This window comes from Glycine max, chromosome 18 (genome assembly GCF_000004515.6).
Source record: "Glycine max cultivar Williams 82 chromosome 18, Glycine_max_v4.0, whole genome shotgun sequence".
Lineage (NCBI taxonomy): Eukaryota > Viridiplantae > Streptophyta > Magnoliopsida > Fabales > Fabaceae > Glycine > Glycine max.
The window spans coordinates 5877455-5888920 of record NC_038254.2 but is presented as its reverse complement, the minus strand read 5'-3'; the positions used below and the strand labels follow the sequence as shown (position 1 = coordinate 5888920).

General features: G+C 30.8%; 1 protein-coding gene and 1 pseudogene across 1 annotated transcript; both read right to left on the bottom strand.

Moving 5' to 3' along the window:
• Positions 1–2314: 2314 nt before the first annotated feature.
• On the bottom strand, positions 2315–6830 carry LOC100782018 (laccase-4). The gene is made up of 6 exons (XM_003551251.1): positions 6670–6830; positions 5026–5177; positions 4480–4724; positions 4181–4309; positions 2990–3910; positions 2315–2691 (listed from the first exon to the last, which is right to left on the bottom strand). Exons 1-6 carry the CDS (start codon positions 6760–6762, stop codon positions 2561–2563), a joined length of 1671 nt encoding a protein of 556 aa, XP_003551299.1. The 5' UTR covers positions 6763–6830; the 3' UTR covers positions 2315–2560.
• Positions 6831–9256: 2426 nt separating this feature from the next.
• Positions 9257–11150, bottom strand: LOC106796845 (polygalacturonase-like; annotated as a pseudogene).
• Positions 11151–11466: the final 316 nt, after the last annotated feature.

Sequence of the window (11466 nt, the reverse complement as noted above, 5' to 3'; positions counted from 1 at the left end):
AATAAAATTTGGGTTGGGATTATAGTGGGAGTAGGAACATCTATGTGAGTGGAATTTTTTTATATTTTATTTAATAGTTTTTATTTTAAATAAAATTTGGGTTGGTAAAAAAATTATATTTTTTTAAAATTCAACTTTAGAGTTTAAAGTCATAAATAATTTTATTTAAAATAATATTTTTTTTTATTATTTTATTAAATATTTTTATATTTTTGTATATTGTTTTTATAATATTATTTTATTTAATGTTTTTTACTTTTTTATATTTTATTTAATATTTTTTTTTATTTTTTTTCTAATATTAAGAATTTATTTAATATATAAATATTAAATAAAATATAATAAATATAATAAATAAAAATAATATAAAAAATTATTTATGATTTTAAAATCATATATAATGTTAATAATTTATTTAATATAGAAACTATTAAATAAAATATAAAAAAATAAAATAAAATAATATAAAAATATATTAAATAAAAACAATATATAAAATATAAAAAATATTAAATAAAGTACGACCCAACTGGGTCGCGCCTGGGTCCCCAGCGCGACCCGTCGCGCCTGGGTACCCAACACGACCCGACGCGCCTGCTGCAGCAGCGCTACCCGTCGCGCCTGTACGCAGGGCGCGTCCCAAGTGCTGCCACGTGTCGCCTTTACGGCGAACGCGCCTTTCGGAGAGGCGCTTTGTAGTACAAAAACAGACCCATGAAATAAATAATTTCAAAACAGACCCATTTAGGTAAATAATTTGTAAAAGAAACCCCATTTGGTATTTTTGCCATAGAAGTTAAAAATTTAATCAATTATGACGCTAGCTGTTTCTGAATCTACTCAGGCACCGAGTCTGATATTCTGATCCTAGACTAGCAACTTACGTCAAACAATAACTTTTCGTTCTTTTTTATTTTAATCAGAGAGTAAGGTTGGAGGAAGTGATGACATAATTAAATTAAATATTATTCATATCAGGGATGACAATTTTTTTTTTCATAAACTCAATTATATTTAAATATGATGGTACTCATAGGAAAAAAAATTGATGGAAAAAATTTATCAACTCAAGTTTATCTATACACTAGTATTTACTAAAAAAAATATTAATGGGGGTTGATGTACGAATATGGATATTTTAATATCCATTATAGTACTCTATACCTGCATGAATTATTCAATACATCAAATTGAAAATTAAAGATTACTATACCTATTCACATTCTTCTCAAACAGAAGTATACTACTTTTTTTTTTTTTTACTGGAACAGTAATATGCATTTCATCTCTGTTGTCTAATGTTTTTGCTGCTTCATCTTTATCTACTTTTAGGACCATTTCTCACTGTAGCATTTTAATTACTGTTCTTTATTTTATTAAAATTTGAAAGTTAATTTTAGTAATAAAATAAATTTGTTAGCAACATGTAAATAATGTTAGCAATATGCAAAAACATAGGTAAGTATTCGTAATTTCGTCTAAGAAAAAGGTAAGTATTTATAATAAAGTAGATATGAATTTAAAGACTTTTTTTTTATATAAATGCGACTAAAGGGAGGAATTTTTTTTTGGTTATCATATATTATTGATACCACATGTTTTGCTGGTGACTAAAGGGGGGAATTTTATTCTACCCACCTATACTTATTTCCAATTTTTGTTAACGTATATCTTCTTTGGACTTTGGCCCAAGAAAAGGAAAAGAAGCTACGTATCATTATTTCGTTGGTGATGCTAGATGCATCCAACATTATTGCTGGGACAATCATCATTTTTTAGAAATGCTCCTCTTCTATCTTCTTCCTTAAAAAGCTGGGTGAGCATGAATAAATCATACAGATCAATTTAATCCATATGTGTAATATTAACATACTGTTGATCCGTATAAGTTTTATGGATCAAGTTGAACCATATGATTTACTCACGCTCACCCAACTTTACAGATCAACATGATCCGTATGACTCATAGAAATCAACTGGATCCGTATGATTTCTACGGATCAACTTGAGTGAAGGACATTTTTGTCCATTCACTTAAAATGCTGGGTGCACCTAGTATCATCCTTATTTCGCATTGCACTTGCCGTGTCGTAATATTGTGGTTTGAGGTTTGGGCCACATTAACGAGATTTGCCTGTATCCTTTTCTCATTCTCTTATCCCCTTACCTTTTCTCCTTAGATAGCTTATCATGAACTTCTCCTTAGATGAAAAAAAAAAAATCTTTTGCATAACCATTGCTGGAACTTTGTCATTACCAGTAACAAGAAGTTAAAAGAACTTCAGAAGCAGCACAAGGTAAGGGGACTTAAAAATTCTTAAAATTTTGATTGACATTTATATGTATAATTAAAGCCAAAAATATCATTCAAGAAGGAGAAAGAGGAGAGAGTACGAACAATGAAACAATACAAAAAAAATGATGAAAAAGGAAAAAATACATGGCAACTTGTCATTGGATCTTATTAGCCTTGATTGTTCCTTCCTTTTGCACATATATATTTCTCTTTATATGTTTTCCCTTCCTCATTGTGTATAGAATGTTACTCTTAGCAATTTTCTCAACACTTGGGGAGGTCACTTGGAGGTGGTAATAGAGATTCATTTGGTCCTTTACCATTATCCACAACAAAAGCCATCTTCAGTCCCCATGTTGTATGAATTTCCAAATGACAATGCATAAACCAAACACCTAACAAAACATAATAGTACCATATATCATAATTCATAACATTAGAAAAAAAAAGGACAAAAATATACACACAAATACACAATTCCTTAGCCATTATTTGTTCTGTTCTACAATTAAATTTAGAGCTTCACCCTGGTAATCCATGCAATAAGGGTTTGCATAAAGGATTATGCTAATTACCAAAGCGAAATTCCAATTCTAACACCTAAAGAAATGTGAAATCCAAATTATTTCATTTTTCTACAAATTTTTTAGAGTCAATATTTAAGATTAGACACAATAGAATTGATAACTTTACCTGGATTATCAGTCCTGAATCTGATAGCAGTCCACCCTCCAGCTGGGACTCCAACTGTATTTCTCTCCACAGGATCTACAAGGTTAAATTTCTTGGGGTCTTTTGTGGGGTTGAAATTTCTCTGTCCCCTACCAACTACAAAGAAATTAAAGCCATGGAGATGAATGGGGTGGTTCTCAGGTGTTATCATTCCAGTATCTTGCAAGACTAATTGAACTGTAGAATTGTAAGCAAGTCTATACACCCTTGTTCCTTTCATGGTCCTCAAATTTGATGGCTGTGTCCCTGTGAAGTTATAAACCACAGGAGGATTTCCAGGAAAATCATCAGTGAAAACTCCCTTAATTTTGAAGAAATGTGCTTGGAGAAGAGAAATTTTAGGCATCACAAAGGTAACATTGTTGATATCTGCCACCACCCTGCTGTTATTCACACAAGTAGCACAAGGGTTAATTCCAAGACTAACAGTGAAGAGCAAGTTGTGGTCAATCTTCAAAGGCACTCTAGCAGGATACTTTTTGGAGTTCAAGCTTCTGAGTGAGTCAGTGAAACTGGTGGCAAGAGGGGTAGCATTTTTGGGAGGCATGGAAGTGAGGGTGGTGATGGTGGAACCAAGGGTGCCTGAGTAGTGTAATGTGGCAGTGGCAGTCTTGTTGTCAACTGCAATGGGAGCATCCATAAAAGGAGAGGCTGCAACCAAGTATTTGCCTGCTGCATGTTTGGTTGTTAGAAGCACATTTGTGGTCTGGCCAGGTGCTATGACAATGGTATCAGTTTTGAATGGTTTTGTGTAGACTGCATCAACCTCAACAACAGTGAGTTCATGGCCAGCAATTTTGAAGAATAGCTCTTCATTGAGTGCAGCATTGATGATTCTTAGCAAGTAGGTGTTTCCTGGTTGGACATCCAACTTAAATCCTTCTGCACACAAAAGGAAGTTGAAAGGTATTAGACAATCTCATGTTTGGATTGAAAATTAAGGTTCTGTTTGAGAAATTGTTTTATTTTTTCAAACATACAAATATTTAAAAACAAAAAATAAAGTGAAAATAAGATGTTATTTTTTAGTTTTCCATTTTTTTTCCTTTGGCTTAGCTATAGCTACTGAGGACAAATTGTTAATTTCAATTGTTGAGTGACATTGGCATGGTCTAGTTACATTAAAGCTAGAGTTTGGTTTTTGGACTTTACCTTGTGAAGCACAACCTTGGACAGGTCCTGGGTGGCCATTGATTGTGTGAGCATTGGAGACATTTGGTGCCAAACCAGATTTCAAAGCTTCATTTATTACAGCCTCAGTATCTGATTTCCACCATTCACCTAAACCAAATTCAAATATTGTGAGAACTATGGAGCATGATTTCTATTCTATTACACAATGAATCAAGGTTCAAAGGAAAATATTCATTATATTTTTTTTATTACTTATGACCATAGAACCACAAAGTGAAATTATTCAGCAGCATAAGAAAAAAAGTAGTAGAACTTACTCAATATCATAACTTGTTCCATATTTGGTTTGGGGAAAGGGTAAGGAACTCCAAGCTTAGGCAAGATGACCAAGGCACCATGGACAGTGGCCCTAAGCCAGAGGATATGTGCATGCCACCAAAGTGTGCCTCTTTGGCCTGTAAGGGTAAAGTTGTAGATAAAAGCCTGGCCCGGTTGAATTGGACACTGGGTTATGTATGCTGGCCCATCAGCCCAACCTGTTCTCAATTGTCTGACCCCATGCCTGTTCAATTTTAATAATGTTTGATAAGAGTTCAATAATAATAAGAGTTTAATTTTCATGCATAATTAGTATAAAAAAATTATAATGTCAGTTAATAAGAAATCATGACAATTTATATATCTTAATTATTATAAAAATTAACATGTTAGTATAAATTTCTTTTATACCTTCAAGATATTTTAACTAAATTCTAATAATAATAATAATAATAATAATAATAATAATAATAATAATAATAATAATAATAATAAATGGAAGAAATAATTGATATTAGAATCATAAGAAATTCTAGCACACTCACCAGTGGATGCTAACATTGTACTTGACATGATTGACCACCTTAACCAGTACAGTGTCATCTTCCCTAGCATAGATGGTGGGACCTGGGAACTTTCCATTTACGGTGACAATTGGCTTTGTTGAACACAATCTTGTGGCATTCTTCAGCACCACCTGTGAAGAACACATCCAATTACAGGAATGTGGAGTTAGTTTACTGCAACAACATTCTGGACCAATAATAATAAGCAAGAAAAAAAGTGCAGCTTCAACTTCTACCAAATTTAAGTGCCTTGCCTTGCTCAACAATTCCACACCCACTTTGCACTGCTGTTTGGTAAAGGTATGTACATGCATGCTCATATATTTTTCAGTAGGCAGCATAAGACATTTGGTTAATTGAACTAATTTTAAATATTTTTATGACTTGACTTCCTTCGCTTAACCTTTCTGGTTGAGTCAACTACTAAAAATGAACTGTACCTCTTTATGTCTTAACCAAAATATGTGTCAACTATAAATATTATAGTCAATGGTCTTAACTACTAGAAATTAAATCATGGACCTACCTGTCATCAAATTTTTAATAAATATGTCAACTGAAGCAAATTAAATCATTGGATTAAAACTATGATTAGCCTCCCAAAAAATATCCAATAAATTTGCCTCCATGTGGTTATGTCACTTCAGTTGATGAATCCTGGTCACTAAAGAAAGTTGTGTCTCAGCACTTTTTGTCAAGAGAAATTCGTGTATCAGAAACTAGCCCTGATTGGGTTAAGGGAAAGTGTTTAATGTAAGCAAAAAGATTCAATTATTAATGTCAACATTTGCTAAGGGTCATGATTAGCTTGCTATATGTCACTTGAGGTGGACATTGCTTTCATTTTTGGGTTAATCTCATAAAAGAGATGAGAACAGAAGTTTGGGTAAAAGTTGTTAAGTACTTCATTTTTTTAACAGGAAATAAAATTTACTAAAATGACAACAGTAATGGAAAAGGACAAATGTTACTTAGACTTGTGGAATCTCAAATTAAATTTTCTTACATCCAGCGGGTCTTACAATTATATATATTCATCAGTAAGGAGTAGCTCATATCATAGCAGCCAAATAACCTACCAAAGAAAATATCATAGCAGCCAAATATATACGTAATTAATATTTTTGGATGAGGAAGTAAGTTACAATTTTAAGACGTTATTTCACGATTAGCTTGCAATTATTTTTTTCACATCTTCAACGTTTGGTGCACTATAAGCTAGCTTACCAAAAATATAGAATTTCGTCTACTAAATCCCATTTTATATATATCCTAGCTAGACACTTCAGTCAGAATTCACTCGTCAAAAACTTCAATTTTGTTTTTCTTTCAAAAAATGCTATTGTAAACTCTTATATTCGAACGCTTGAGCTGTGTATTCAATTTAGTGGACGAACATAGCAAAATACAAAACACTTATCATAATTTTCAAACTCATGCTTTTACAAGCATAAAAACAATTAGACTGATGATAGTAATGAAAATAATATATAACATGTTCATTTTGGTCTCACGCAAGTTTTATTTTCCAATGTTATAAATCTATCACACTTCATATATACTTATATGCCTTGCAAGAGTGACATGACAAAATGCAAATAACAACATATATAATGCACCTACATTGAACTTGTAGTGGCGAACCATAGCTTCCACAGATAGTGGAAGCAAGCAAGCTGCCATCAATAGCATGATTCGAATCCCAAACGCTGCCATAGCCTCCCCTTTTGATCTCTCTATTCCAATATCTTCTCCTTTGTTGGCTAGCTACTCTTGAATGCACTGCAAGACAGAGCAAGAAGGACAACCTTATAAAGAGCCACACGCTGCTGTAATGTCCCTTTTAATAAGTTGGTAGAAGGAACACATAAGAGTTAAGACGTAAGGTCCACATTAAAAAGTACAAATAACTCAATAAAAAAGGGGAAACCATAGACTGTCCAGAAATTTGTGTTATTTTTTCTTTTTCTTGTGCATTACATAAAGTTGTTATCCATCAACCAAGGACACCTTTTGAAGCTAAGCTAGTTAATTGAGTTTCTGGGGGTGGTGTCTGTTTTCTATTCCTTTCTACTGCAATGAGTGGTCAGACTCAGATGCTAGTTTGGTCCACCCAAATAGGGTAAAGTACAACGATTCTCAACAACTACTTATGTACCAATATATGAAATGGACATCGAGTTTCAACTATACGGCATGACAAATTCAGAATCAGTATAGTCCCTTAAGTGTACATAACGTAGCTTCTAGTTTGTCATTAGAAATTTCAGCAATGGGTTATTTAAAAATGAGTCATACATTAAAAATGCTATTTTAGTTTTGTATTTTTAGTTTGTCATTAGGTAATTTTATTAACATTACTATGAATATGAATGACAAAACTCTCAATATATTTCTTTTACACAACTGCATACTTAATACTTAAATTTCAAATCATTAAACTGAAACAATCACACATCAATTAATCATAGTATGGTTGCAAAACAGTGAATGATATAAATTGATTAAGCTCTTCTTTTTTTGTTTTTTTACATTGACTAACTTCATTTGGTTAATAGGAATGAATCCGATCGTTTAATTCCAGATCACTTGTGATTAAAGAAGGTTTGATGCCAATAATTATTTTTCTTAAAAACCTAAGCTATTAATTATTAAGATGATGTTCAAATATAAATAATAGTTTTAATTATATATTGATCAACTGAATCTATGTTTAATTAAGCTTAGACAGTTCAAGAGGGTGAAGATTTTAATGGAAGTGGTTAATCCTAGTTGATTAAACAAATAATTAAAAGGTGTTTTGACGTTGAAGGAGGGGCATGCATGAATATAGTGGTCTATACTGGGGGATGTTATCTCAACTAAGTTATATTGGTGAACAATGGTTTTCAGTAACCACTGAGTGTAGGCGTGGCAGATTACAATTCATCTCATTAGACCAATATTTTTCATGTGAATAGTTTTCTTTTCTTTTTCTCAATTTACCTCTGCTGCCATTCTAATTCACTGCCCATTCATGTCTTTGTTACGGTTTTACCAGCCCCCACAACAAACCTTAACACTACTATAAATTCTTTATAGCTAGTTTAACGGATTACGAAAGTCTAATTCATAATTTCGTGCACATCAATTAATTATCTTAAAATATATTAAAGAAGGTATAATATATAAAAATACTCTGTAAATACACTACTGCATATTGCTAGATTAATAAGTCCTTTTATGCTTTTTCTTAGTTTGACTCTCCTCAAAGATAGTTTAATCTTCTTATTTGTTGTCTATATTTCTCCATTTTCACATTGTATAATCAATTTGCATTAATGAAGTAGCACTTTCCCTTCTGTTTATTCTCTGTTCTTTCGCTTTTCCAATTCTATTTATTTTGCATTATCAACACATGTATACATTCTTGGTTCACAAAAATATGGTTTCCTTTTCATTACTTATCATGCAACATGCAGTGTATTAGATTAAGTTTAAGACTAAAATTTTAGCATATTTATTTATGATATACATAAAATTTGAAGCACCTCTAAAAAAAAATAAAAATTGAAGCATAAATTCTAATGTACTAAAGTTGACATTTCGACGATCAGGTGCTCAATCAGCATAATCTTCAATGCTACTCCATATACCAACTCAGCCTTTTATTGTCCTTGAGTCGTCTTCTAAATCGATTTCTTAATTAACTTTCATATATTATGAGTTTGGAATTGGATGCTACGCAGATGACTTGGACTTATTTCCTCCTGTGCTTGCGTATATACCCAAATGAATTACCATTAGACATTAATTATTTAGGAGTTAACATTGACTGCTGAAAGGAGGAATTGAGTTTATTGCTCAAAAGTTGCTCATATGGTGTAAAACATAAAAAAAAATGATGTAAATCGTTTACATTGGACATATATACATCACCAATCAACAAAAAAAGGGAAATTTAATGAAGTAGTTGCAGAATTTTGAAATTTGAACATATTGAAATAGTTGCAAAATTTTGACATTTGAACATATTGAAATATTTGTTGAGTAAAACCAACTGCATAAAAAAATAGTTTGTAAAGTTTTACAACGAACAGATCATTAATTTGTAAAGGATTATAATCAACAATCATACTCTTCCTATATTTAAGACAAATCATAACTAGGAAGAGTATGACTTATTGATTATTACAGTTTAAGCTAAATTTAGCAGAGGTAGTGATTTTCCCTAGGTTATGGGTTTGACATTAGCAAGTTTGGCGGCTGCAATGGTTCCATTGAATTTTAGATCTATGTCACTAAGCATCACATCTTTGCATGGTACACTACTGCTACAAATCAAAACTACTCCTTCTTGAGTTGCAGAAATTTCAATTATATTTTTGAATGTAACCTTACTTATTTTAATTTTTGATGGACACTACAATCACATAAACACAAATGAAGAAAAAAGAAAAAATAGTCGGTGTTTTTTAATAGTAAATTATATATTTAGCTTTTGAGGTGAATATTTTGTTTTATAATTATTTAGCTACCAAAATATCCATGTATATTAACTTATATTGAAATGGTCAAGAGTGATTTTAGTTAAATATTTGCTTGGTGCATTGATTCCATGGGCAATAATCTTGATCTATAATTATTGGATTCATAACATTAACCATGTTGATGTCCTCAAAATGCATATCAATCACATAGTGGTTCTTGGATTACCAGGTCAAGTCTTGATCCTCACACCATTATCTGTGTTGTTTAGTGTGCAATTTCTAACTGTCAAACCCTTAACAAGTTCTTCATTTGGATATTTTTCCAAGCTTCCAACACTAATACCATGCCAAGGGCCACATGTATCATTTAAGACATGGATTTGTTTGCTACCATCACCCAAAGAAATGCAATCATCATCAGTGGCAATGTTAATGCTAGTAATGTTCACTTAGTTGATCTTCCAATATGAATTCCATCGGTATTGGGGCTAGTGGCACGTGTAATGATGTTGAAGTTTGTAAATATAATATTATTGTATCCCAAAACATTGACATGAAATTTTTTTACTATACTTTGTTGTTATGTCCCGGATAATTGTATTATTGAGGAAACCAAAATCAAAATTCTGCAGAAAAAATTACATATATGAAACTCAATTTATACATTAAAGTATTTTGATAAAATGAAGCAAAACACCTATTACTTATTTGTCCCCCTATCATTTTATTATAAAAATGACGCGTCTATAAAATTAACTAACATTTAGGAAAGAAAATATTATTTTCTTAATTACATGTCATTTTTTAATGAAAGGTAGAAGAAACAGATTGAAAAGAGGCTTACATAATTTGAAATCCTTGATAATAATATATGCACTAGTAGTAATTGAAATATTGAAAAATAGACGCATTATTTACCATGGAAAGCTTCTTGCAATGCTTGTTTTTTCCACATTTATCCTGATTCCAAACAATTGCACCTTGAACATCGAAAGTTCTCCCACCAGACAAGTAAAGAAATTAAAAAACCTTCATGTAAAAAAGTTTTAAAAAAAAAACTGATTGTTCTTACAATAACATTCAAATATATTCAAATCTAATTTTGGATAAAAAGTAACATTTAAATATCACAAATACGAAAAATAGTTAAGAATTTTAAATATTTTTATATTTATAAGAATGAAAAATATATTTTAATATTTTTTAATCAAAATTATTAACACACATAACTTGTTAGTGTCTCAACTGTTTAAATTTTTTTATAAGATTTGTGTAAATTTTAAAAATAAAAGAAAAATATGTATAATTTTTTTAAATCTTATGTATTAATTTTAAAAAAAAGATAAAATATTTGTAATTTCCTTAAACCTTAAAATAAATAATTACACATTTAAACTGCAATCTCTGTGTCAAATTCTTGAAACTTCTCAAAACCAATGCTATGGCACAACACTAGCAGTTTCGATCTTGTTCGATAAGATCACACAAGTTAATTATTATCAAATGTCAATGTTTTTGTTTTTTATTGCTAAAATCAATATAATGCTTCCTCATTCCTGATCGAATTAAAGTCTTTGGAATACCTTCACAATCCGTTATGCACTTAGACGTCTTGATCGTCAAGTGATTCTTCATTAAGTTGCAGCCGTGTCATTCCTTCACATATCTAACAAGATTATGGGTTGGTTTGTTTTGAAAGTAATAAATAGACTATGAACTGTATAGTGTTTTCTATTTATCTCGTTATACATATTATAGTACATGAGGTGGTTAATTTTTATAATAATTATTTTGAAAATTATATTAATAATAATTTTTAATTCGTTAAAATATTGTAAAAAAATTTACACTAATAATACATAGACATTCATTTTATAATTATAAGTTTTATTATAAATAACCAAAAAAAAAAATTGTGTAAATTAAACATTCTTAATTTAAACTTTTTTAG

Coding starts and splice junctions, on each gene's coding strand:
- LOC100782018 (XM_003551251.1), bottom strand. CDS start 6,762: ATGGCAGCGTTTGGGATTCGAATCATGCTATTGATGGCAGCTTGCTTG. Junction 5,178..6,669: donor TTCGCCACTACAAGTTCAAT/GTAGGTGCATTA, acceptor TGTTCTTCACAG/GTGGTGCTGAAGAATGCCAC. Junction 4,725..5,025: donor TACAATGTTAGCATCCACTG/GTGAGTGTGCTA, acceptor AAAATTGAACAG/GCATGGGGTCAGACAATTGA.